We start from the raw sequence: 23,028 nt of genomic DNA, 5'->3' as shown, positions 1-23,028 counted from the left end.
TAAATAAGGCTTATCTTGCACCAGGAGATCTAAATACATCTAAATACATTATAAGAAAGCCCCTGTGTCCTGTACGATACTATATTCCAGCACAGACTTAAACCCAGAAATCCAGGAATGCAGGGATCTTTCTGCTATAGCAGTGACCTAGCATTCACAGAATCACAAAAGTACTATAAATCTGCACAGGCACTGACAAATAAAACTGTTCTGTTAGCGATGTAGGTTTAATCTAAAATAATGAAGTAGTTGTACAAGGTACAAACCTTCTGAGTGCTAATAATACACATGATACAAATAAGAAGGCCAATGTCACTCCAGTCTTCAAAAAAGGCAAGAAGGAGGACCCAGGCAACTACAGACCAGTGAGCCCCACCTCCGTCCCCAGAAAAGTGATGGAACGGCTCATACTGGCCGTTGTCTCCAGGCACATGGAGGACAAGAAGGTGCTCAAGAGTAGTCAGCATGGATTCACCAAGGGGAAATCTTGCCTGACTAACCTGATAGCCTTCTATGATGGAATGACCAGCTGGATAGATGAGGGGAGAGCGGTGGATGCCGTCTATCTCAACTTCACCAAGGCTTTTGACACCGTCCCTCACAACATCCTCCTGGGCAAGCTCCGGACGTGTGGGACAGATGAGTGCACAGTGAGGTGGATTAGGAACTGGCTGGATGGCAGGGCCCAGAGAGTGGTGATCAGCGGTGCAGAGTCTAGCTGGAGGCCTATAGCTAGCGGGGTCCCCCAGGGGTCAGTCCTTGGTCCAGTCCTGTTCAATTTATTCATCAATGACCTGGATGAAGGCACAGAGTGCTCCCTCAGCAAGTTTGCTGATGATACAAAATGGGAGGAGTAGCTGGTACCCCAGAGGGCTGTGCTGCCATCCAGAGGGACCTGGACAGACTAGACAACTGGGCGGTGAAAAACCTCATGAAATTCAACAAGGCCAAGTGCAAGGTCCTGCACCTGGGGAGAAATAACCTCAGACCACCAGTACAGGCTGGGGACCGACCTTCTGGAAAGCAGCTCTGTGGAGAAAGACCTGGGTGTCATGGTGGGCGGCAAGCTGACCATGAGGCAGCAGTTGCCCTTGTGGCCAAGAAGGCCAAGGGGATCCTGGGGTGCATTAAGAAGAGCGTCTCCAGCAGGTCGAGGGAGGTGATCCTGCCCCTCTACTCAGCCCTGGTGAGGCCGCATCTGGAGTACTGTGTCCAGTTCTGGGCCCCACAGGACAAGAGGGATGTGGAGCTGCTGGAGAGAGGCCAGTGCAGGGCCACAAGGATGATCAGGGGCCTGGAACATCTGCCCTGTGAGGAGAGGCTGAGGGAGCTGGGCCTGTTCAGCCTGGAGAAGAGAAGGCTGAGAGGGGACCTGATCAGTGTATGTAAGTACCTTAAAGGAGGCAGTGGGGAGGATGGTGCTGGCCTCTTTTCACTGGTGGCCACCAACAGAACTAGAGGTAATGGCCACAAACTGAAGCACCAAAAGTTCCACATGAACTTAAGGAAAAATTTCTTAAGAGTGAGGGTGCCAGAGCACTGGAACAGGCTGCCCAGAGAGCTTGTGGAGTCTCCTTCTCTGGAGATCTTCAAAATCCGCTTGGACGCAGCCCTGTGCCACGTGCTCTGGGTGACCCTGCGTGTGCAGGGGGTTGGACTAGATGACCTCTAGAGGGCCCTTCCAACCTTAAGCATTCTGTGATTCTATGGAATTTTCATAGATAGCACAAACTTACATTACCACATTAATTAAAATGACCATTCACGCAATCCCTGCATCCTCATACATAATCTCACTGATACTAATCACAAACATCTACATCTGTCCCTGTCTTGCAGAACAATTCAAGATTATTCCATTTTCTAATAGTCTGAGGTCATATAATGATGACAGACTATCACCCCATTCAAAAGCTTTTACACTGGCTCTAATAGCATTGGATACTTTATCCTTGCAAATATTCTTGCAGTTTGTTCACTGCTAAAACATTTTTTAATTTGGCACACCAAGGGAAAAAAATTATAAATTTACTTGGCGTTACTACTTGTTTTATTCAACTCCTGAGCTATTGAAGAAACTGCCAGCTTTATATAAACTCACACATCCCAGACTCTAAATTCAGGAGTTGTCAGGAGTTAAACTTTCTTGAAAAGCTGGTGTGTATCACATTTCATTCTCAGGATTGCAACACAAACACTTGAGAAAACACAAAAATTAAACTCAACCTAAATTTAACAAGTCACCTTATTTTGTTAGGAATAGTTTTAAAATAAAAATTCTGAAAAATTGCAATCATTTAAGTCCACAGAATAAATACTCTTATGCAACAACGCTTGTTCTAATGCAGGCTTAGTCCATACAAATTGACTTTTGATTTCTTCATGGTTTGTAAACTAGAGCTTGACTTTTCAGGTCTCATTTCAGGCAGTTTACCCTTTAACTCCAAGCCAAAAAAGACGCAGAGCATTCATATTCCAAGGACAATTTCTAAGATACTTTTGTTTTCTTATGATTTAATAAGTCTGAATACTGATGTCTTATGGCAAAAGAGCTTAAAAACAAAAACTACTAACTTATCATGGGAACCAAAAAGCACTCTGACCCATAAGAGTGCTAGGGAATAGCATGGTATTTAGAGAGTTCTCTCAGCAGAAGGCTCACTTTCTCTCCCCCTCTCCTTTTTGTTTTTTATTTTGTTTTCAGGATGCTGGGAGGCTTCTTTGTGCCTCCTACATTGCCGCTGTAGTTGAATTCTCATCCCCATCACAATTTCATAACAGCAGCACTATGTACCACTACTGTATATCATACAAGTGCATCATTTACTGGAACTGAGCGGGTCTGGGTCATCTATAAGAAAATGGAACAGAAATAAAACTCTATGGAACCATTCTGAGAAGCCAGGATCATGTGATATGGAAGGCCTGAATATCCACTTTCCTTTATTAAGGGATTTAAGATAATAAGCGTTTTAAGATAGCACCCAAATTAAAGAAAAAATAGACATATAAGCAATCATACCATTAGTAAAAGAACCCACGAAGACTTTTGACACAGCATAAGTTTAAATAGCCTTAGATCCATTGTCATGGCATTCCTGAGCAACGTCATTGAATAAAACTGAAAATGCTACTAATTGTCCTGTGCCAAAATACATTTTTTTTTCAAATAGCTCAAATATGAACAGCAAAATTGTCCAGAAATTTGATATAAAATCTGAGGCAGCCACATTGCCAAGCAACTCAGTGCACTTAAGTTATAAAAATGTTGTTCTACAATTTTCTATTCTGTCACTTTGCAGCAAGTTAACACCATAAATCATTTTGTGCATTAGAAAAGAATTGAAACCCAACATGGGCCAAATGTTCTTCAGTCACACAAAGCAGCTTAATAATAAAAATAACAGTTTAAAAAAAGAATAGGCAGAAGATATGATGCAAAGTTTGTGTCTGAACACTTTTTCAGGGCAGTCTGTGACCACAAAATTAGAGTTGAGGGCTCTAGAATCCTGCAGCAGTCAGGATTACTCTTCTGTCCACCTAAATTGTCTACTTTCACTCAGTGCATGAGACTTTATCTGGTCCTAGGGACAACATTCACTTTCTGCTTTTAAAAGCTGTGCCAGAATCACTTTCAAGTTACACAGGAAAGTGCTGAAATATATGTGGCTGGCTCATGTCAGGAGAAACCATTTTTTTATCCTCTTCCTCTTTAAGAGAACAATAGTTTGTTTCTTCAGTTTGGCACTTGAAGTCACACCACGTAAGACAGGAAATTATTCGAATGACATTAGATTAGCAGGTACCTGGAAGAAAATGTAAATTATTCAGCAGTATAAAGCTCCTGAATCTATTATGGCATCAAGAAATTATAAAATACAATGGGCTCAGTATGACAGTGCAATCAATCCCAAACAGGCCCAACAAGCCACAACTGTAAGGAAAGATAAAAACCCGATTTTTTTTTTATATTCATGGACAAAATCTAACCAAAATATTCTACAAATTCATCAGTACGTGTTGAGGCAGGAGGGCATGGCAGGCATAAAGAAGATTCTCAAGCTCCGCTCTGTTTAATCTCCTGCATGGAGTAGCAACCTAGTAATACAACCTTTGAAAATCCTTTTAAGAGTGAACATTTTTCTCAGAAGAATGGTGCTGCTATCTAAAGGATAAAATGACAACTTATGGGATAGTCTCCTCAACGCTACTTATGAACCCAGTCATCAGCATAAATGCTGCCCTGTTTGACACACTATTCATGAGAAAGCTTCTTCCAAAGTAAAGACAGGGTTACACTCACCTGAAGCAGTGAGTGTAAGGGTTATGCACTTTTAAGGTCTCCAAACATATAGCTAGACTTGCACAAATCATGACTTTTGGTGGGAATTCTACGGTTTTAACTTTTATTTTTCCTATTACAAAATTGGATCAATGCACAAAACAAGGAGTTATGAACATCCCCACAGGGCTGCGTGCACCCAAAATTGGCAAAGAAGCATCTTCTTCTAGTAAGGTTTTTTTGAAAATGCGAAAAACTGAGTAGAAATATAGTTTCCCAACCTCACCTGAGGCCTGTTGCTTTTGCAGGCATCATCCAAATGCTTATGCCATAATATTGCATGAAACCTTGAACCAGTTTGGAACTTGTAAACATTGCCTACAAAATTAAGAAAATCAAAGGCTCTGAATTTGCAACATAGAAATTCAACATAAATATAGCCTTGATGGATTTATGTGGATTTATATGACAAAACTCTTAAGTAAACAATTGAATTATTTTTCACCTCAAATGGTCAAACGGCATCTCTCTAATACAACACAGCTCATAGGAGTTATGTTAACTAACAATCCATGGGTGAAGGGAGCATAAACACACATGTGGTCTGTAAAGATATAAGGGGCATATGGTCCATGAGACCAAATTACAGTCACAGAAAAGACCAGTCAGAAAGGTGAGCAGATATAAATTATTTTGCTCCTAGCTTTTTTTTTTTTTCATTAAGTCTGCTGTGATTACTGTCAATTGTCCAATTGATGTTTTTGATATTTGTGAAATTGTGAAGTTGAAAATGTGAGAAGAGGAAGAAAGCCTCAGGAAGCCTCAAAAATTTTCACATAACCTTGAAAGTGCAAAACAATTCCAGGGTCTTTCTGATCTTTTAAAGTTTTTGAAGTTTGATCAAGGTGGAAGAGTTATGGCACTTTAGAATTAATTGCTAAAAAGTAATCTAAATAATACTTTTTTTTGATAAAAGATTGATGTTTGAAGGTTTTCCATAATATTTAAATTGGCCTCCCTGTAATTCAAGATTTGGTATTGACCAACTCTAAGAAAGTAATCTCATATTAGGCAATTCTTGCAATTCTTACAGTAATTGTCAAATGGAACAAAACTTCTGTAGACACCATAGAAGCACTCCATTTGTACCCTTCTTTGAAATTCTCCTTCAGTCTTTAAAATGAGTATCACTGCAAGTGCTCTTATCTACAAACACATGAAATGCAGTGCAGAGAAATTCCGTCTTGCAACATCTACCTTTGTCAGGGTTATTTAACTGGAAAATATCAGGATGTTCAGGGTCATCAGGCAGTGCTACCATCCAGTCGACAATGGAGACCTTTTTACCAGGTGTGGATTTATACTGGAAGAGACAGATAAGTCAGTCACAACCAAGACTGTAGTGGGAATTAATTATTGACTATAAAAGTTGTGCAGATATGGCTTAGCCTGAAACAATAGCAAATACACTTCAAATACCCTTCCAGAACTGTTTATGACTATTTTTTTTTCTGGTTTTGGAACAAATTTTAAGCCTTACATGTTTTCTTTCAGTGCCTCTTAAAGATTTTGCTCCGAAGTACAGAAGAGTTGATCCTGAAAGCGTAACCCAGTATCTAGTCCATGATGAGATCTAAATCAGAAAGCAAAGAAAGAATTAGAACTTATCATACCTCAGATATTTCAAAAACCTTTTTATCATCAAGTCCAAGGGCTGACAAATTTAAGCTTGGAAGCAAGGAATTCAGAGTCAGACACTGACTGTTTTCTGGAGTAGCTCATCCCAGCTACCTAAATTCTGGTGCCTTGCCATTAACACAATCCATCCTACTCCATCTCTATCTGATGAAAATTTCTGGATTGATTGTTTCACATCAGAGTAGCATGCTGCCTTCTATACGATATATCATTAGAATCATTTAGGGTAAATATGAAAGACCAGATCTCTTGTGCTAAGGGTGGATGTCTTGCAGCCCTCCTGTTTTCACATGACACCAAGTTTCTGGCCTTTCAGAGCTGCTAGCCTCTTGTTCTGCTGTCACAGTCTGGAATGTTATGACAGGCAAGGATTACCACCTTATTAACCCAGTTAAAACTTTTGAATAGAAAGTGATTTTGCAATACATTAGAAAAAAAAAAGATCATTCTTTCTTTGGTGCCATGATGCAAGTTGAATTGATCCCTGGAAAACAAAAAAAAACCCACAGTTTAATTAGAATCACATCAAGGACTTACAGTAGGTTTCTTGCCTTCTTTGAGCAATGTTTTCCTTCTTAAGGGCCCTTCCATGGTAACAACTCCTATAGAAGTACCTGATGTGCAGCTACAGGCTCCTGCTGGGCTGGAAAGACAAAATATCACCACACATATTTGAGCAGACAAAAAAGAGCAAAAAGTAAGCAACATAACCTAACTCTAAATACATTACCTTGCATATCATCTAACAACTAAGATGTCTGATAATGAACACAAAGAAAAGGACAGACACTAGATCTACCATCCAGTTGCGAAAGAAACACCATTCTATCATGAACAAGCTTGACAATATCATATAAACACACAGTGGTGGAATAACACCTATTGGTATTGGCTCTGACCTAGAGCCTCATATTGGCAGATGCTGCTTCTTTGGTTAAGTGGAATTGCCCTGTCTGCACTAATGGGAATTCTTGTCAACTGCAAGAATTTTATAAAAGAAGCAGAAGATGATTCCAGAAAAAGAAGAATGAATGCAAGCTAGAGTGGCTACAGCAAACTAATTCAGATAAAAACTGAATGGATTTAAACTGCAGTAAAATCTCAGTATTTGCAGAATATTGCTTCTGGAGTCTCTTTTTTATCGCTCATATATACTTCACTTCCTGCTGTCATAGAATTTTTCAAGCCCAGGTCAGGTATGGATGTGATGTGAGACTTCTGAAGAGAGCCTCATCTAGTTCCTCTACCTGATTAGGTGGCCTATAGCAGAAAGTCACTGCAGTGTCATCCCTGTGGGTTTGCCTACAAAACTTGACCCATAAGCTCTTAGCTGGCTCTTCCCCTTCTCTCAGCAGAGCTCCAGACATTCCTGCTGCTCTCTCCCATAAAGGGCAGCTTTCACTCCTCACCTTCCTGTCCTGTCCAATGCAGCACTCTAGGCATGCCAGCTGTCTCACCATGCCTCCATGACCCCAATGAGGTCATAGCCGCGCAGCTGCCCACAGGTCTGTGATTCCTCCTGCTTGTTCTCCAGCCTGCATACATTAGTGCACAGGCACATCAGAGAGGCTACCAGCATGAGGTTTTGCCAGGAGGAGAACGAGAGCTTTCCCCATAACGTTTTCCCCATAGGCACTTCCTTATTTACCTGCATGTGCTCAGTGTGGTTTCACATCAACTCTGTCTTGCTGACTAAGAGTCCCTTTGCTCACCCCAACCCAGGTTCTTTGCTAGCTGAACCCATCCACCACTTGGTTGCTGGTCACTCTCTTCCTCCTCGGCATTCCTAGTTTAAAACTCTGCCTCCAAGGTTGGCCAACCTGTTGGCAAAAATACTTTTGCACCATTCCATCAGGTGGACTCCCATGAGCTGATATGATCATACTGGAATACTTTTATTCACAAAAATGCATTAGGCTAGGAAAATGTAGAGACTCAAATAAAAGTTTAGCACCATACACTAAAGCAAGGTAAACCATGAATAGTACCTGTAGATACAGCTTTGACTCCTGGGAGAATTCCTGATTGGTACCCTCCAATTAGGCCCCAGCGTGGCATACAAACGACCCCTGTTTGTGAATGTAAATATCTCATGAGGAAAATTCTAGTCTGAGATCTTCAATAATCAGAGTACAAAAAACACGACAAGAGTAATTCTTATGGTAAAATACAGCAAGTTTACAGTGGTTTACTTCAAAACGTTTACCATTTTTCCTTACCTGATCAATAATGTGATAAAAATAACACCCGATTCATTTTTTTTCTGTGTTACAGGTCACTTGGGATTTTTTTTAGCTAATTCTGAATAATGTGAGTTAGTGTAAATGAAGACTAACTCACCTTTCAAGTCCTGAAGACAGTTCCTCACTAAATTCTGAGCTTTCACTGCTATCTAGAAAAGGAGAAGTACAGAGAAGGAATGAGAAAACCACCCAAAGGAAAATAAAATGCCAATGTAGGGTGATCATCAGAGTAATATTTATACAGGACTATGGAAATCATGTCTCAGAGTCAGTCTTTAGAGTTTAAGGTAAAATCTAAAATCAGAAGAGTCTTACATGAATTTTCCCATTTATGTTTATGCTATGTTTTGAATAGCAAATGTCTGCATGTCATTTTCATTTTCACAATGTTGCTTTTCCTTCAAAAAGCTGAGTACTTCAGGAAAATAAAATTAGTTCAGTTTTTAAGACAGCATTTTCACTACAAAATGTGCAGATGAATTAATGTTATTAGAGTATTGGACATGGTATCACTGTTTGGAAAGCATGACAGCTGTATGATGCTGCCTGGAGCCATAATAAATCAATGGGATGGCATTCGCCATGGTGGTCTCTCTTTTTCTTCCAAGCCCATGACCAGTTTCTCTCACCTTCTTTGGCACAGATATATGACTCATATACATGGAGATGGTTCTAATTTGTCTAACACTGATCTTCTCCCACTCCATATAGAGAGCTGCGTCTGCATTTTGAGAATGCTAATTAAGTTCAAAGACTATCTTAGTGTGAAGTTCTCCTTGATCAAGGATCCTACTAGCTCTCACAGTCTACTTCCTATCCCAGAGATAGTCATTTTGCCACCATAGTATAGTTGTCATCATTGTCATCATCCACATTTACAAGTTCATTATGCTTCATTTGAAGTCTCATAGAAGAGCTATTGTTTTCTCCTGTCTTCCAAAATATTCCATTAAAACAAGTTTTCTTTGTAAAAATGTAGCTTTTAAAATATATTCAGTATTCAGTTTAAGTAACACTATTATTTTGCTGGTGAAAACTCACACACCGTCCATGTTACATAGAGATTACACGCAAAGACGATCCTTCTTTATGTCACTTCTGTCAAAACCATCAGCTAACTGAGGAGATTTGTTTTGAGATAAACTTGAGTAAGTTGCTGAGTAGCAGTTCTTACCTATTTTCTTCTATGAAAGGGACTAAGTAGCTAGTGATTTTCCTGATTTCATATTTTTGGGCTTCTCTGAGTTTCAAGATAGCCAGTACAGAAATGCAGAACTGCTTCTTACGGCAGTTCTCTCTACAGACCTTACCTATGGAAATGCCATTAGAGAAAACCGAGCTTAGCACGCGGTTGCGCGCAGGACTGTGCGATTCCAGGACACTGTCATCCAGCAGATGGCGTGGCTTCTCTGTTGGGAACGTGGCACTTTTGCTCTCCACGACACTGAACTGACACATCATGCTGGAGAATCAGAGGAAAATACAAAAAGGCTCTTATATAATCTGATAACAACACTTTGCTCCTGATTTTTCCACTCAGGCTATGCCTCACCATACTATGATCATAAATTAAAGTTCTTAAATAGCAGAGAGTTAAATGGTACTGGTCATGTTTTCCTATTGTTTGTATATATGCTCCTTGACTACCAAAACAAGCTTCACATTTTTGTGACCTTTACAATTAACCATTATAAATTCCCATCTACAGAAATGTATTAAGTTTTTTGACTCCTCTCTGTACAAAAGCTGAACTACTTGGGTAGAGAAAAGGTAGAAAAAAACCCAGCAAATCCACTGCTCAGTGGTCCTTTGCTAAACGGAATATACTGGCTTTGGAAAAGTCACATTAACTTTTTCCTTATCCTATTAATCATGAAGTTTGTTAGACACTGAAACTTCAACTGGAAGTGGGTGCTCTTACTTATCTGGGTAAGTGTGACACATAAAAATGTACATAATCCATGTTACCCAGCTAGAACAGTGCAAAAATTCACAACTTTCCTGAATAATAAGGAAGGATCACCAAGCAGACAGTAAGTTTCCTTAGATGTATTATCAGATACTAAAAAAACAAAACAAAATAAAATAAAAATCTGTTAAACACATCAGACACCTACAAAGTGGATATGCAGCTTTTGAGTACTGCTATTTTCTGGCACTATAAGAAAACAGTGTTAGTAAAGATAACAAAGTGCCAAGGTACCTGTCTGGAAAACCCTAGAGAATACACAGTAAAACCAGAAGTACTCTTAAAATCAAGAAATGCAAGGGGCAAACACCAAAGTGTTCAACTGCTAGATTAAACCCTGTGACGCATGAATTACTTGAGGGTGAGACAGACTGGAGCACCTACTTGTTTCCCAAGCTGTGACTTTTCCTGTGCCTTGGTACAGGAGGTGTTGGTAGACCTGCTGCCATTGAGGCATCAGGACATGTTGGTCTCCTGCTGAATTTCGTAATTGTGGACACTTCAGAGGGACCTAAAAGAGAGATCAATTAACACTGAAGTGAAGAATAGAAACTTCACCATCTGTTTTGTTTAGACATTGATTAAAATGAATTATTACAGATACCCAGAAGGCACCATTTCTGAAAAGTGTCTCTTGCATAATGGAATTACACCATCCACTCTGTTAAAAATTCATCTTTATTTTCTTGAACTGTCTGGAAGACATTTTCAAAACAGCTTTAGACATATTTTTAGGGATGAACTTAACAGAAAAATGTGTTGGCATTCATATAACAGCTGGATATGCTGAAGTGTAATACGCAGAGCCATAAAGTTAGTTTGTATTTCGGGTGTGAGCAGGAATGCTCACACATATGTTCTGAATTTTATTCACAACTCCCATCAACTGTAAACAATTTGCTCATACTGACTCACAGCTTAAGCATGTAAGAGAAGGCAGGGGCTTTTCATGTTTCTAATGGCTATACAGATGTATTATTTCTCAGTCATCTATGAGCTTTACGGATATCTCACTGCAATTATTCTTCCTCTCATTTTACAAATTTTATGAGGCCCCACAGAAAACATGGACAAGCTGTTCTCGTTCCAGTTCCTTGATGCTGTTTGCAAAAGGCTGGCAATGAACTCTGCAATATGAACAACATGGTCTATCATCATCTTCAGTAAATGTAAAACTATTCTTAACTTCACAATAGAAAAAAAATAAATATTTAATGGTGATGTTAACACTATGATAGAAATGGGTCATAAAAAGCAGCTGTCTGCCTCACCTCTCCAGACCTAGTACAAATCAAGTAGCAGCAAATCAATACCCCCCTGCCCTCCACATTCCAGGAGCCACTTCTTGCAGGCTCCAAGGACCTTAAACTATTCAACTTTGAGCCTCTAATCTAAAACTGCCTGTAAGAGCTCAACAGAGACAGGAACCTTCATGATATGAAAAAAACATACAGAGCTATCTCCTGAATCCATTCAGAAGTGTTGACTCAAATTAGTGATAAGCAATGGTAGAAAGAACATTATGGGGCACAGTTGGACAGCTAGTGAACTAGCTGTACCAGAAATGATTCTGCACCTGCTATGTCTCCAGCTCCCTTCCTCTCCAAAAGCAGAAAATATGCATTAGCTGCTTCTGCCTTGAACATTCATGTGATACGAGAAGGAACCTTCATGGGATACAAACTGATAAGTAATGAGTTTGTCCTGCAAAAGAAACTCAAACCAAACCAAGCCTACCCTCTACCCACCCCCCCAAAAAAAGAGAGCCCAACTGAACAGATGTAAGGTGTTCTATTGTCTATACCCACTCTGCAATCTATTTACATCAAGTTTTGTGAACAAATTCCCTATTACTTGATTTTCATTTTGCTACAGCCTAGGCTCAGGAAGGTCACTATGAGCCAAGTCTCCACTAGAAAGAATTACAAAGGTTGTTTCCTGGCAGTAGGAGGAAAATCCTTATACATAACGTTGTATGAATTTGATCAGACCGTCCATCACACTGTTTAATTAACAAGTAAAGGATTCTGAAAACAAAGACAAGATGAAACTTCTAGCAAGAAAGAAAGAGAGACAGAGAGAGACAGAGAGAGAGAGAGAGAAAGCAAAAGTTCATTAGAAGAACCTTCACTACCATCATATATCGGATCACCCATTTAGTGGAAGAACAAAAAGAGAAAATAGTTTAAAATACTGTTTTCTACCTTCTTCCTGGGTACAGTGACATGCAGGAGGGCTTCTAATTGCTTGTCTTTGCTACAATTTGTTTATCACACTGCTGAGATTTTATGAGAAACTAGTAGAGTGAGTCACTGGCATATGTGGCTTCAGAGAACTTATGTTTAAAGTATGATGCAGTGCTTTTTCACACAGAAGCTGTTCAAAATATCAAAATAACTGAGTTAAAATTTCTAGTATTCTAGCACACTCTAGTTCTAGCTTCTAGTGTTTAAGGGTTTAAGTTTCTCACCATGGTGAGTCTCTGAGCTCAAATCAGTAACACTTTGGATTTCTTTGATTCAAAGACAATGCTCATGGAGACAAAGCATCAAGATTGCACCACAAGTACTTAACCTATAAAAAGAGCAGCAAAAAAATGAGTCTTGTACTGAGTCAACCTGGTCAGAATGAAATCTAAGTTAGTTGGATTTATCTGCAAGTATTCTAAAGTATTTATAGGTTCAAACGCTACCTCTGTAAAAACCTATAAAAATAACAGATGTTGTCTGCAAAGAGAAATAGTTCTTTGAGAGTTTCCACTCTACAGTCCCTTCTCTTGGAAATTAAACCTCCATTAAGGAAGCAAGAGGTTGAATTTTACACTAACATTAATACAATACAAACAAAAAGATTTAAAGAATAATCACTATTACTCCATTTTAGCAAGGCCTTTCATTAAGCAGACATCCTCAGAACAGAAAAGTGGATTAAAAAACAAACTAACAAAAACAGTGTAAGGTGCTGAAAAGTACTTGATATCTCAGACTGATGATAGATTACAGAATCTGTTATAACAGAATTCAGATCAGGTTAAAATGCTGCCTGGCTAAAGTGAGAGGTGTAAAGAGTGAATGAATTTTTGGAAAAGGGTCTCACAGCTTAAAGCAACAGTTCCAGCTTGGTTTCCTTGCTATTCCACATGGCAATTATGATTGTTTGAATCATTCCTGTGAAAAGAGATAATAAACTCATTCTAATTCCTAGTGATGTGTCAATAGTAGACATCCTTATGAAAGAAGATACGTTTTCTGAGATTAGATGAAGACAGAAATATGCTTTGTGAGGCAAGATAAAAACAGAAGTAAATCATTTTATGCTGATATTACTCTGCCTGGAGTGACCATTTTCCACGTAACCCTGCATCTTCATCTCCAAGGCAAGAGGAGGAAATATACAGAGCTACAGTAAAAAGAATCAAAGCCTAGACACCTTTACAAAGTCTTTCCATCTATTCTAGCCTTTTCCTGCTGTCAAATGCACCAGCATTCGGGCAGCTGCGAAGTTCAGAGCTCTCATAGGACAGAAACTCTGCTGTCAATTCTGTCAGAAGCCTGCAGTGCAGAGGATGTCAGTGAGTATGGGGCACAAGGGAGATGACTTCATTTCTGTAAAGGGGTAAGACAGCCTGTGCTGAGAAGGGATACCAAAGTGGCAAAATACTGACGAAACTTGCATAGATCAAGTGATGTTCATGAACATACCAGACTGCTGAGCAATTAGCTGGGGGAACTATGCCTGATACTGCTGATAACAAAATTCCAGTACTTAAATTCACTCGAGATTGAGTTCTTTTGCCCCTCTTTTCCAATAAGTGAAGTCATCTGCTACTGCTAGCTTGCTTCTTTACTCCCCTGGCTTCACTCCTAGTGCATACTGTTACCATGATTGCTATTCTGTTATTTTGCCTTTCATGGAGACAAAGCACTCTTCGTCGGATTTTCCAGTCACCTGGCATGAACAAGAGCTAGTTTGGTTTTCATTATTTCTCAGCATCATTTTCAAGCCTATGCTGACATGTACAAAAAATGTATAAAAATATTAAAACATTATTACAATTTGTTTACATTAGGAAATGTGAGACAACTTCATCAGAATGAACTGAGTGCTGTTTAGAGATCTGTGGCAAGAACATTTGGAAAAGTTTACACATATCCCAAAGGATCTCACTGTTTTTTCCTTTGCATAATTTTTCCATGAATAATCTGTCAAATGTTATAAATGAATGTTACTTTTGCAATCCTCCAGGAGAACATGTGAACATCCACAGTCTCCAGAGTTTTTTTTTTTTTTTAAGAAAAGCAACAGGGGCAGAGCTAACAGTTCAAAATTATCATCTGCTATGTGTCCATCAGTAAACTAACAATGGGCACCCAAACAGAAAAATGAAAATGAGTTACATATCAGATGGGGAAAAGTCGAACGACAGTGGATTTTTATTTGTTTTATTTTTTGGGGGGAAGGGAAGATTGTAAAACAGTTTCAACTCCGTTTTTTTTTTTTCCTGAGAATCTCGAAGAAATGGAGTAGGCTTTACCAGCTCCATTTCTAAAATCTAGTAAGAACATGCAAAGCCACAGACTCTAGCTAAAACTCTGTAGTAAATTTTTACAGTTCTGTTGCCATTGTAACAAAGTTAATGGGTGATAATAAAAACTTTCATATACAATGATCTACTTGCAAAACAGACAATCAAGAATTTTGTGCACAGAATGAAGAAAAGCATAAAAGGAAAGAAATTAAGAATGACGGCTATTTTAAAAGCAGAATTTTCCTTTTCAAAGTATTCCTTTACAAATCAACTAAATGCTATTAATGCATCCAATATGAAAGAGATGTAAATTATGCCCGCTTCCCAGACAAGAACAAATCAAGAAAAAACATCAGTACTTGGCTGTCACTCCCCTTATGCACCCCCTCAAAATACATGCCAACAAAAAATGCCAGCGTGTTTTGGTCAAACAAATTTAAGTCTGCCTGCTCTGACTCGAAACAGCACGAAAGGGCCTGTGGCTACAGAGGCCATGGAGATGATTTTCATTACTTCTTTCAGAGGGGCTTTAAACTATTTTTAAAATAGAAAACTTAAAATAGAAAGAATATATTAAGACTATGGAAATGTTCAACAGAATTTGCGATTGAGATTCCTGCAAATAAACAACCTAGATTTGTTGCACTGCCCTTTCCTTCTCCAAGCTTTTTTTTTTCCTGACAGTCCAGATGAACCACAATTTTCTCAAGTCCTTTCTAGTTCTAATATGCTTAAAGATCTGCTTACATTTTCCTTCAATATCATTCTCTGTTTAATTTCTAACTTGCACCTTACCAATCATGGCTTGTTCTTTCTTCTTGATTCCCTTCTAAATGATCCTTCACTTATTACAGACTTTATCAGATTTTCAAGCAAGATGTGCAAGTTAAAATTTCTCTATAATCAGGAGTCAACTTTAAATGGTCTAAGAACATTCATTCATTTCGTCAAAATATAAGTCATGATAAGGACAGACAGAGCATCTCCTTCCTCCCTCGGTCAACTGATCTGCTTTGTTCAAACAACCCTCTGCCCAAATTTTGAAAGGGAGAGAGGAGAGATCTGAAGAATGTGGACTTCTTTTCCTTTACATTACTTCCAGATCCCATTTTTTTCAGACTTATTTTGTGTTCATAGGACTTCATAGCACATTTATTGGTTAATCTACTAGAACATTTTCTCCATAGCTACTGTATTGTACATTATTTTATCAAACATTATTTCTTCAATCTTTAACAAGAATAGTTTGGCCTGATTTTTTTTTTCGAAACATTACCACTTACCTGGGCCAAGAATGCTTGGAATAGACACCCAAGTGTGGTCCTCCTTTGATACAATCTTTGTATTATGTTCACATTTGCATTAACTAAATCTACTAATTTAAAGGCTAATTTCAAAAGATGCTTTCGTTCATTGTCTGCAGTGAGAGACTAAACACTAGGTAGGTCAACATTTTCACTGTTTCACTAAAATAAAAAGCTGTCTGCCGGTAACAAAGAACAAAAAAAAATTGGAGAAGCATATTTAGTTACACTTTTTCTTCCCACAACTTCAAGTACAACAGTGAATCACACTGGGTTTTCATCTCAGAAGCCTGATGTCCCTTTGCTGGGCAAGGAGAGCTTAGGCTGGCTCAGATCTACTAACCCTGTCACCATCTGTGTTATAAAAAACGTGTGTACATGGGTGACAAAGAAGTTCCATCTTCCTGGACTATTTGATTCTGGCTTCCTTTTTTGCTAAAATTGCCAGAAAGGGGACCAGCTGTTACCAATTAAGTAGTGAGGACACAGAAGGGAGTTTGTTGATGCTAATATATGAAATGTCAAATAAAATACAAAATGGACCCTACAGAAGACTCGCCAGTAGTGCTCGATCTAGTTCCTCCGAGTAGGACTGTGGAATTATGTTAATAATGTAGTGAAAAATGAGATTACAATACAGGAAGGCTCATTGTTTAGTTTAATACAATTAGCAAGGACAGCAGCGAAGGGGGCAACACAAAAAAAACCTGGGGTGCACTGTCTATGTGATGTTATTAAGCTCAAGTACAGCTAACCATACACCTAATCTGCACTGCAAAAAGATTTGATTGTATTTTCTTTAAAAACTTCCTGAATTTCAACATTTGTGTTACTTATACTGCAACAGTAGAATGTGCAATACCCTGACTTACACTTCAGCACCAACGATGAGTTTCTTGCAGCTGATTCTGAAGGGTAGTGCAAGAGCCTGGATGACCCCTGTGCTCGTAGTGAAGACCCACCCGCTGTGTGAGCATAGTCAAAGGGAAAATTTGAAATCTGAGTTGAATAAAATACATTAACCAAAACAGTAAAAAAGAGGTTTTGCAAAACCTTTTTCAGTTGGCCACTCTCAAGGAAGAGACAAAAAAAGAACAGTAAAATCCCTTGTTATGCGTTTTAAATGCCTTTAAAATTCCTAGGGAACAACAGCTTGGCAATTAAAATAAGTATCAGTAAATTATGACACTAAACACAATTGCTTGGTTAGGCAGTTGTAGAAAATAATACAAATTGATAAGAGTTAAAAGGTGTGTATGGCCATTTTCTCCCTTATGACTCTGTATATTCTTTGTCAAGATGCTTGTTAAGATGTCAAGAATGCTCTTCTACAACTTATTATTGGGAAACTTCAGTCTTTTAGAAAAAAAATCCCACACAATACAGTAACTCTGCATTTAGCGGTTCACATGTGAACCCCACACATTTATTTGATATTAACTGACTTCAAAAATACTCAAATGAATTTTAAATGTTTGCATGAAATGTACCACAAAGAAAAAGATTTGACTTGAGTTTGAAACTCAAGGGCAAAGTTTTCTGGATGGGCTGTTAACTTTCGTGGAGAAAAAGTTCTGCCACTTCCACCTTAACTGAGCATAAGGAAAGCAGACACTACACACATGAAGCAATAATCAAGCACTTGTAGGAGGATTAGACAATCCACATTTTTACAAAACGATTGGCTGCAAAGCACTTACCACAAACTGTTTATTGGTTACCAAAGGAACCAGTAAAACAAATGGCAAAACTAAATGCCAGACTAAATGTTTACATGGAAAATGATGCTTTCTTTTGAATCTAAAAGGTTGGGAGTGCCACAGAGACGTCACCAGTGTAGTATATCTATTGCCAGAGGGATACAAATGTGCAAACATCTCAGCATCTCTTCTGTTTACAACTCTTACATATAAATCACATACTTCACATCTGATAAAATAAAGCAACTGCTTTTAGTTAACTAAAATAAATATTAAGAGTTCTTCAGCAACTTTCAAAACTGAATGGAGTCACATAATGGCCTGAACTCTAGCCCACTGACAAAAAAGGAAATATATTACCTCCAGATGACTGCTAGAGTGACAGGGTAAAACCTCTAGTCTTGTTATTCTCCTCTCGAGAGTTATACCAGGGCATACTAAAAGGAGGTGGTGATGGTGCGAGAAATGATCCAAACTACTGCATAATAACCTCCCTCAAATTAATGATTTCGATGGTGGAGCCCTATTTTCTGATTAGAATATGATCCCCAAACTCATCAAGATGTATATACATATTATGCATAAAGTTTTCTATACTGACTTATATTTATTTTGCAAATTCTAAGGAGATTAGTTGCTTAGAAGGATAACTCATTTACTACATACTACACTAAATATTTTCTTTTGTTCTGGGAAAAAGTTACACCTTCTAAAATGATCTGTCTGCAGGCTGTACCATAAATGTGGGCATCTCATAGCCAGCACTGCAAGAACACAGATGTCTTTTGCAGCTAATTCAACTGGAAACTGAACAGTTAGCATACTATAAGCTCTCCAGATACATTCTCTCTCACTTGCTCTCACTATAGCAAGACAGAATGAACAGACAGACTTAGGTTGCTGCCAAAGAAGTTGTGTGAATCACAGTTCCTGAAAACACAAAATTAAACTGTTTAAAGCTTCTTTTTAAATACTTGCTGCAAGAGACCAGAATCTCTACAGTGCTATGGAAGGCATGAAGCCTTCTTGTGAAAGCACTATTCACTATTATATGTGAATCTGGTAATTAAATGAGACCATCTTAGCCACTAATATACAAAACATACTCTGTTGTGAGACATCCATTTTAATCAGATGTCTGCCTCCTGTTCAAATTTACGGGAAAACTGTTTGGCAATCAAGCTGGAAAATGGACACATGTTTTTCTCCACTATTTTACAAACAGAAATATTGAAGATTATAGCTGCTTTTATTGAGTCTTGCACTCCCAAGGATATTTTAAGCGAAAAAAAGAGAAAACCACAGTGTCCCTGGCTAGAATAAAATGTTTACCTTCTTTTGAAGGAAGGAAAGCAGGAGTTTTTTTAGAAGATAAAAGTTGCAATGCTGAAAAGGAAACTCCATTTCCATCATTAACATAAGAAATTACAATTTAGGACCTGAAGATACTTTTCCCTGCACTTAATGTCCTTAATAGATTTTTGGAATCATTAACACAGTATTGGAGTTTTCCTTTGTACTTAGAAACATACAACAGCCTAGAAGAAGAAAGTATGTTATATGTGTAACTCAGCTAGACCTAGTTATAAATAACATTATCTTTTGTGATATCTGACTATCAGAGAAATAAAACTGATGATTGCCGTGAAGGGGCCAAGAGCTTTTAAGTTTTGATGAAATCTCTATATTCAGACTCCTATGCTTTAAAACATTGACTTGAACATGAAACTACCACCTAGACTACTTTCAGATCATCTCCTATCATTATAAACTTGCTGACTACAGTGGGTTTATTCCCGACTCATAATAACTGAAGTGGAAAGATGATTTCAGACTATAATTTGAATCCAATAACGTTGACACAGATACCTTAAGTTGTACTATTTTTAATTGTCCATGGTGAAATTTCTCATTACTCATATACACATACTTCAGACTAGAATTACTCAAGACCAACATATATCTACATCTTCTTCTATGAGTGTTGTGAAATAACCAATAAACCATTGCCTCCATGCTTAGTTAAATCTCAATTTGCTATTTTACCTTCATGAATTTATTTAATTTTTAATAAAGCACACTGGATTCCATTTAGTCACACAGATGCAAACCATTGAAAAAATGATTTAGGTATTACAAAATGTTGGTGGCATTCACTCTCTGTCAATAGATAAGAATTCTGCAGCTGATCTAGATATATATTAGATTGCAAATGTGTCTAGCTTTCAAAGGAAATACTGACAGAAAAATGGAGCAATAGGAATGACTCTAGACTCAGCTTCTAGTTATTATATTAACTCTCATTTTAACAGAACAACCTTACAGAATATGTAGGGGCTTACCCTTTCCTAATACTGCAAGATACCATACAATTACATATTCGGTCAATATGAACATCACTCTGAACATGACTTCTCCATTACAGCTGAGCTCACTGCATTATGAAGTCATACTGCTGGCATTGCTCAGGACAGTTTCAAGGTTCTTGTTTCCATCTTTGGAACTGTATTTTTAATTGCCTTTCAGTCAGAACTTTCATAATCTTCCTAATGGAATGTTAGTATCAAAACCCCAGTGCAAAACATTTAAATGTAAGTAGTACCGAAGTAAAAAGTTAAAAAGACCACCTGTATGTCTTCTTCAAATATGAGATGCAATATCTTAGCTTTAACTTTCAAGTTTAAAAACTCTTCGTAAACATCAAAGAAATCAAAATCGCAAAAAATCAAATTTCCCATATAAGTAAGAAAGTGCTAATTAGTTAACAACTACTTTTCAACTTACCTATTTTAAAAATGATTTCCTCCCTGTGAACTATTTCCTTACCTTTTACCCAACAAGTAACTGTACTGAGCATTGAGGGGCAGGTGAGAAAGGAATTCCTGAAGAAGTATTTTTCTTCCAAGGTTATTACTTCAGCACATTTTATTCTTTTTTCCCCTTAAATTTCTGTTCAAACTCATCTCTCGAGCACTTTTAATTATTTTGCACATCTTTTAAATTTCTTCCAACATGCCCGTCTCTTTTGGGGAATTACCTCTACTGCTCTGTGAACTATTGCTTTTATATATTGAACTTTAAGCTCTTTTTTGGCTTTATTTGTTCCCTCTAACAGCACAACTTTCACCCTAAAATATCACTATTTACCATAACTGGAAATTAACAATACAGCACCGAAGTTCATGTCATCAATATTTTTTTTTCTGAATATGTCATTATTTTAAGCAAAACATGAACTAGCAAAACATGTACTAGCAAAACAGGACAATGTCACTACCACTAGCAGTCTCCACAGCTTGTTCAAAGCTATAGGTGTTCCACACAACTGAATGATCAGGCACCTTATTGTGCCCAATGAGGAAATGTTAATCTGTATGTACAACGCAGGAGAACATAGCTTCTTTTAATGTTACCTACTAAGATAGTCACTCTTGACATAATCTGAACTATCAAAGAAACTACAAACATGAAACATGAGGAAAGGTGATATATCCATGCCCAGAATTCATCTATAAGCCTGGCATTGCATTGAGAAGTAATGAATCTAACTGAAACACTGAAAAAAGATACAGATAAAAATGAGATTAAACTTGGCTTCTTAAAAATGTTTCGCTGTCTATAAAAAGCTGTCCAAATTCAAACACTTCCCCACACTCTACTGCATGCATACACCAATATGTTATTGTAGTGTTGTTCACCAAATGGTTTTGTTACACACCAGCTTGTCCATGATGGCTGAGTTGCATGCAATGTCATTATTTGGTGGTTGAATCATTAGTAGAGGCAGACAGGTTTTGAAGGATTTGCTTTCCAAACAACCACTCCCACATCACACACACTCATTTTTATGACTCTCAGAGGAGCAGTGCTGTTCCAGCCAAGGATATTCCAAAATCAGGCATATGCATGAAGAAGCATTGGTTCTTTGACAATACTTACAAAAAATTCCTAATTGCAGCAAAACCACATTTTTGAAATTGATCCCTCCAAAGGTCATTTGATAAAAAACGGGTTACCCTATGAACTTCAATGAAGGATTTTTGTAACTAAAATTTTCTTCTTGTTCAAAATTTCAAATAAATTTTATACCTGCGAGGTCTTCTTTGGAGGAAACTAGTCGTGGAGAGCTGTTGCCTGGCTCAATTCTTAATGATAATCTGTAAATACAAGATTTTAGACAAATTAACATTAAAAAATCTTAACAAAACAAAAAGAAACTGAAGAAAGTAATTACTGCAGCAATGGTACACAAGAAATTTACTTCTTCGGAAGTGTAGTCATTTATCTCAATACGTAATAAAACAAGCCCCTCAGATCCAAGAAATAAATGAGAAGGAAAGTCTATGAAAACAGATATTGAAATCGGTATTTTTTATTTTCTATCAATATAAAAGTGTAAGTTAATATATTTCATCTGAAAAAAAAAATTCCAGAAGTTAGTAAATTTGGATGGAAACATAATGAACATTTTTTGTCTCTGTGCATGAAAAGTTGAATTAATTTTGTTATCTTGTGGAATTGTACAATCAGAAATAGCTAATAAGAAATACTAGTTACTATGACTTACAGAAAGGCGGTATAATAGGGGAAAAATGCTAGGAAAGACCCATCAGGAACAACATGTTCAAAACAAATTAATGTTCAAAAAAAATCCACAAACTTCTTTCAAATAAGACAGAAGAGGAAGGGGAGAGGTCTTTATGGACAGATGTTAGAAGTTTTGATGAAGATTGATTTAAAGCTTTCCTCCTGATGAAACAAACATGGTAGAATAAAGTCAAGGTTTTTTAATACAGAGCAACGCTTATAAACTTCAGCTAAACTTACTACACTAGCAATCAAGCATTTTGCCCATTTCAAAACCTCTTAGAACTGTAAGCCTGGTATAGTCAGGCTTAGGAAAAAATACTGTACATTTGATCAAGATATTCATTCTCACAAAAAATGGATCAAAAGTACTGCATAATCTCATGCAGTCTCATGCAATACATCAAATACCTTTATGAATTATTAGCAAGACCCCGATGGAACTAAAATAGCTTTCAAAAACTTAAGCTAGAAATATGACTTTTGGTTTCTTCAACTGTTATGTCATGGTACTAAATATTTACAAAAACCATTTGTTTAATACACTTAAAAATATTAGAACTAATGAAAATTATTGTAGATATGTCAACATTGCTAAATTATCAGGTAAAATTAAGCAATATGACCAGTTTCTTGCATCTAGTTCAAGGCTGTAAAGCCTGTATGAATTACAATGTTGATATTTCTCAATTGCTACTTAGTTTAACTTTGCTCTAT

At 37.6% G+C, this 23,028-nt stretch overlaps 1 protein-coding gene across 1 annotated transcript in view; it reads right to left on the bottom strand.

The window, feature by feature from the left end:
* Window positions 1-3,111: 3,111 nt before the first annotated feature.
* RALGPS1 (Ral GEF with PH domain and SH3 binding motif 1) overlaps window positions 3,112-23,028 on the bottom strand; it is an 83,586-nt gene continuing 63,669 nt past the window's right edge. Inside the window, exons 11-20 of the mRNA XM_088525419.1 lie at window positions 21,814-21,881; window positions 10,577-10,703; window positions 9,534-9,685; window positions 8,321-8,372; window positions 7,969-8,049; window positions 6,518-6,623; window positions 5,823-5,915; window positions 5,540-5,645; window positions 4,569-4,660; window positions 3,112-3,806 (exon numbers count right to left, since the gene is read on the bottom strand). Coding sequence (XP_088381545.1) covers window positions 3,777-3,806; window positions 4,569-4,660; window positions 5,540-5,645; window positions 5,823-5,915; window positions 6,518-6,623; window positions 7,969-8,049; window positions 8,321-8,372; window positions 9,534-9,685; window positions 10,577-10,703; window positions 21,814-21,881 — 907 coding nt within the window. The 3' untranslated portion in view covers window positions 3,112-3,776. The remainder of the gene's footprint in view (window positions 3,807-4,568; window positions 4,661-5,539; window positions 5,646-5,822; window positions 5,916-6,517; window positions 6,624-7,968; window positions 8,050-8,320; window positions 8,373-9,533; window positions 9,686-10,576; window positions 10,704-21,813; window positions 21,882-23,028) is intronic.

The sequence above is a fragment of the Tinamus guttatus genome, unplaced genomic scaffold (assembly GCF_059628265.1).
Source record: "Tinamus guttatus ecotype Peru unplaced genomic scaffold, ASM5962826v1 Tinamus_guttatus_pri_ptg000226l, whole genome shotgun sequence".
NCBI classification, from domain to species: Eukaryota; Metazoa; Chordata; class Aves; order Tinamiformes; family Tinamidae; genus Tinamus; species Tinamus guttatus.
Note: the sequence above shows the minus strand (reverse complement) of the source record. Positions and strands in the feature narration are given on the sequence as shown.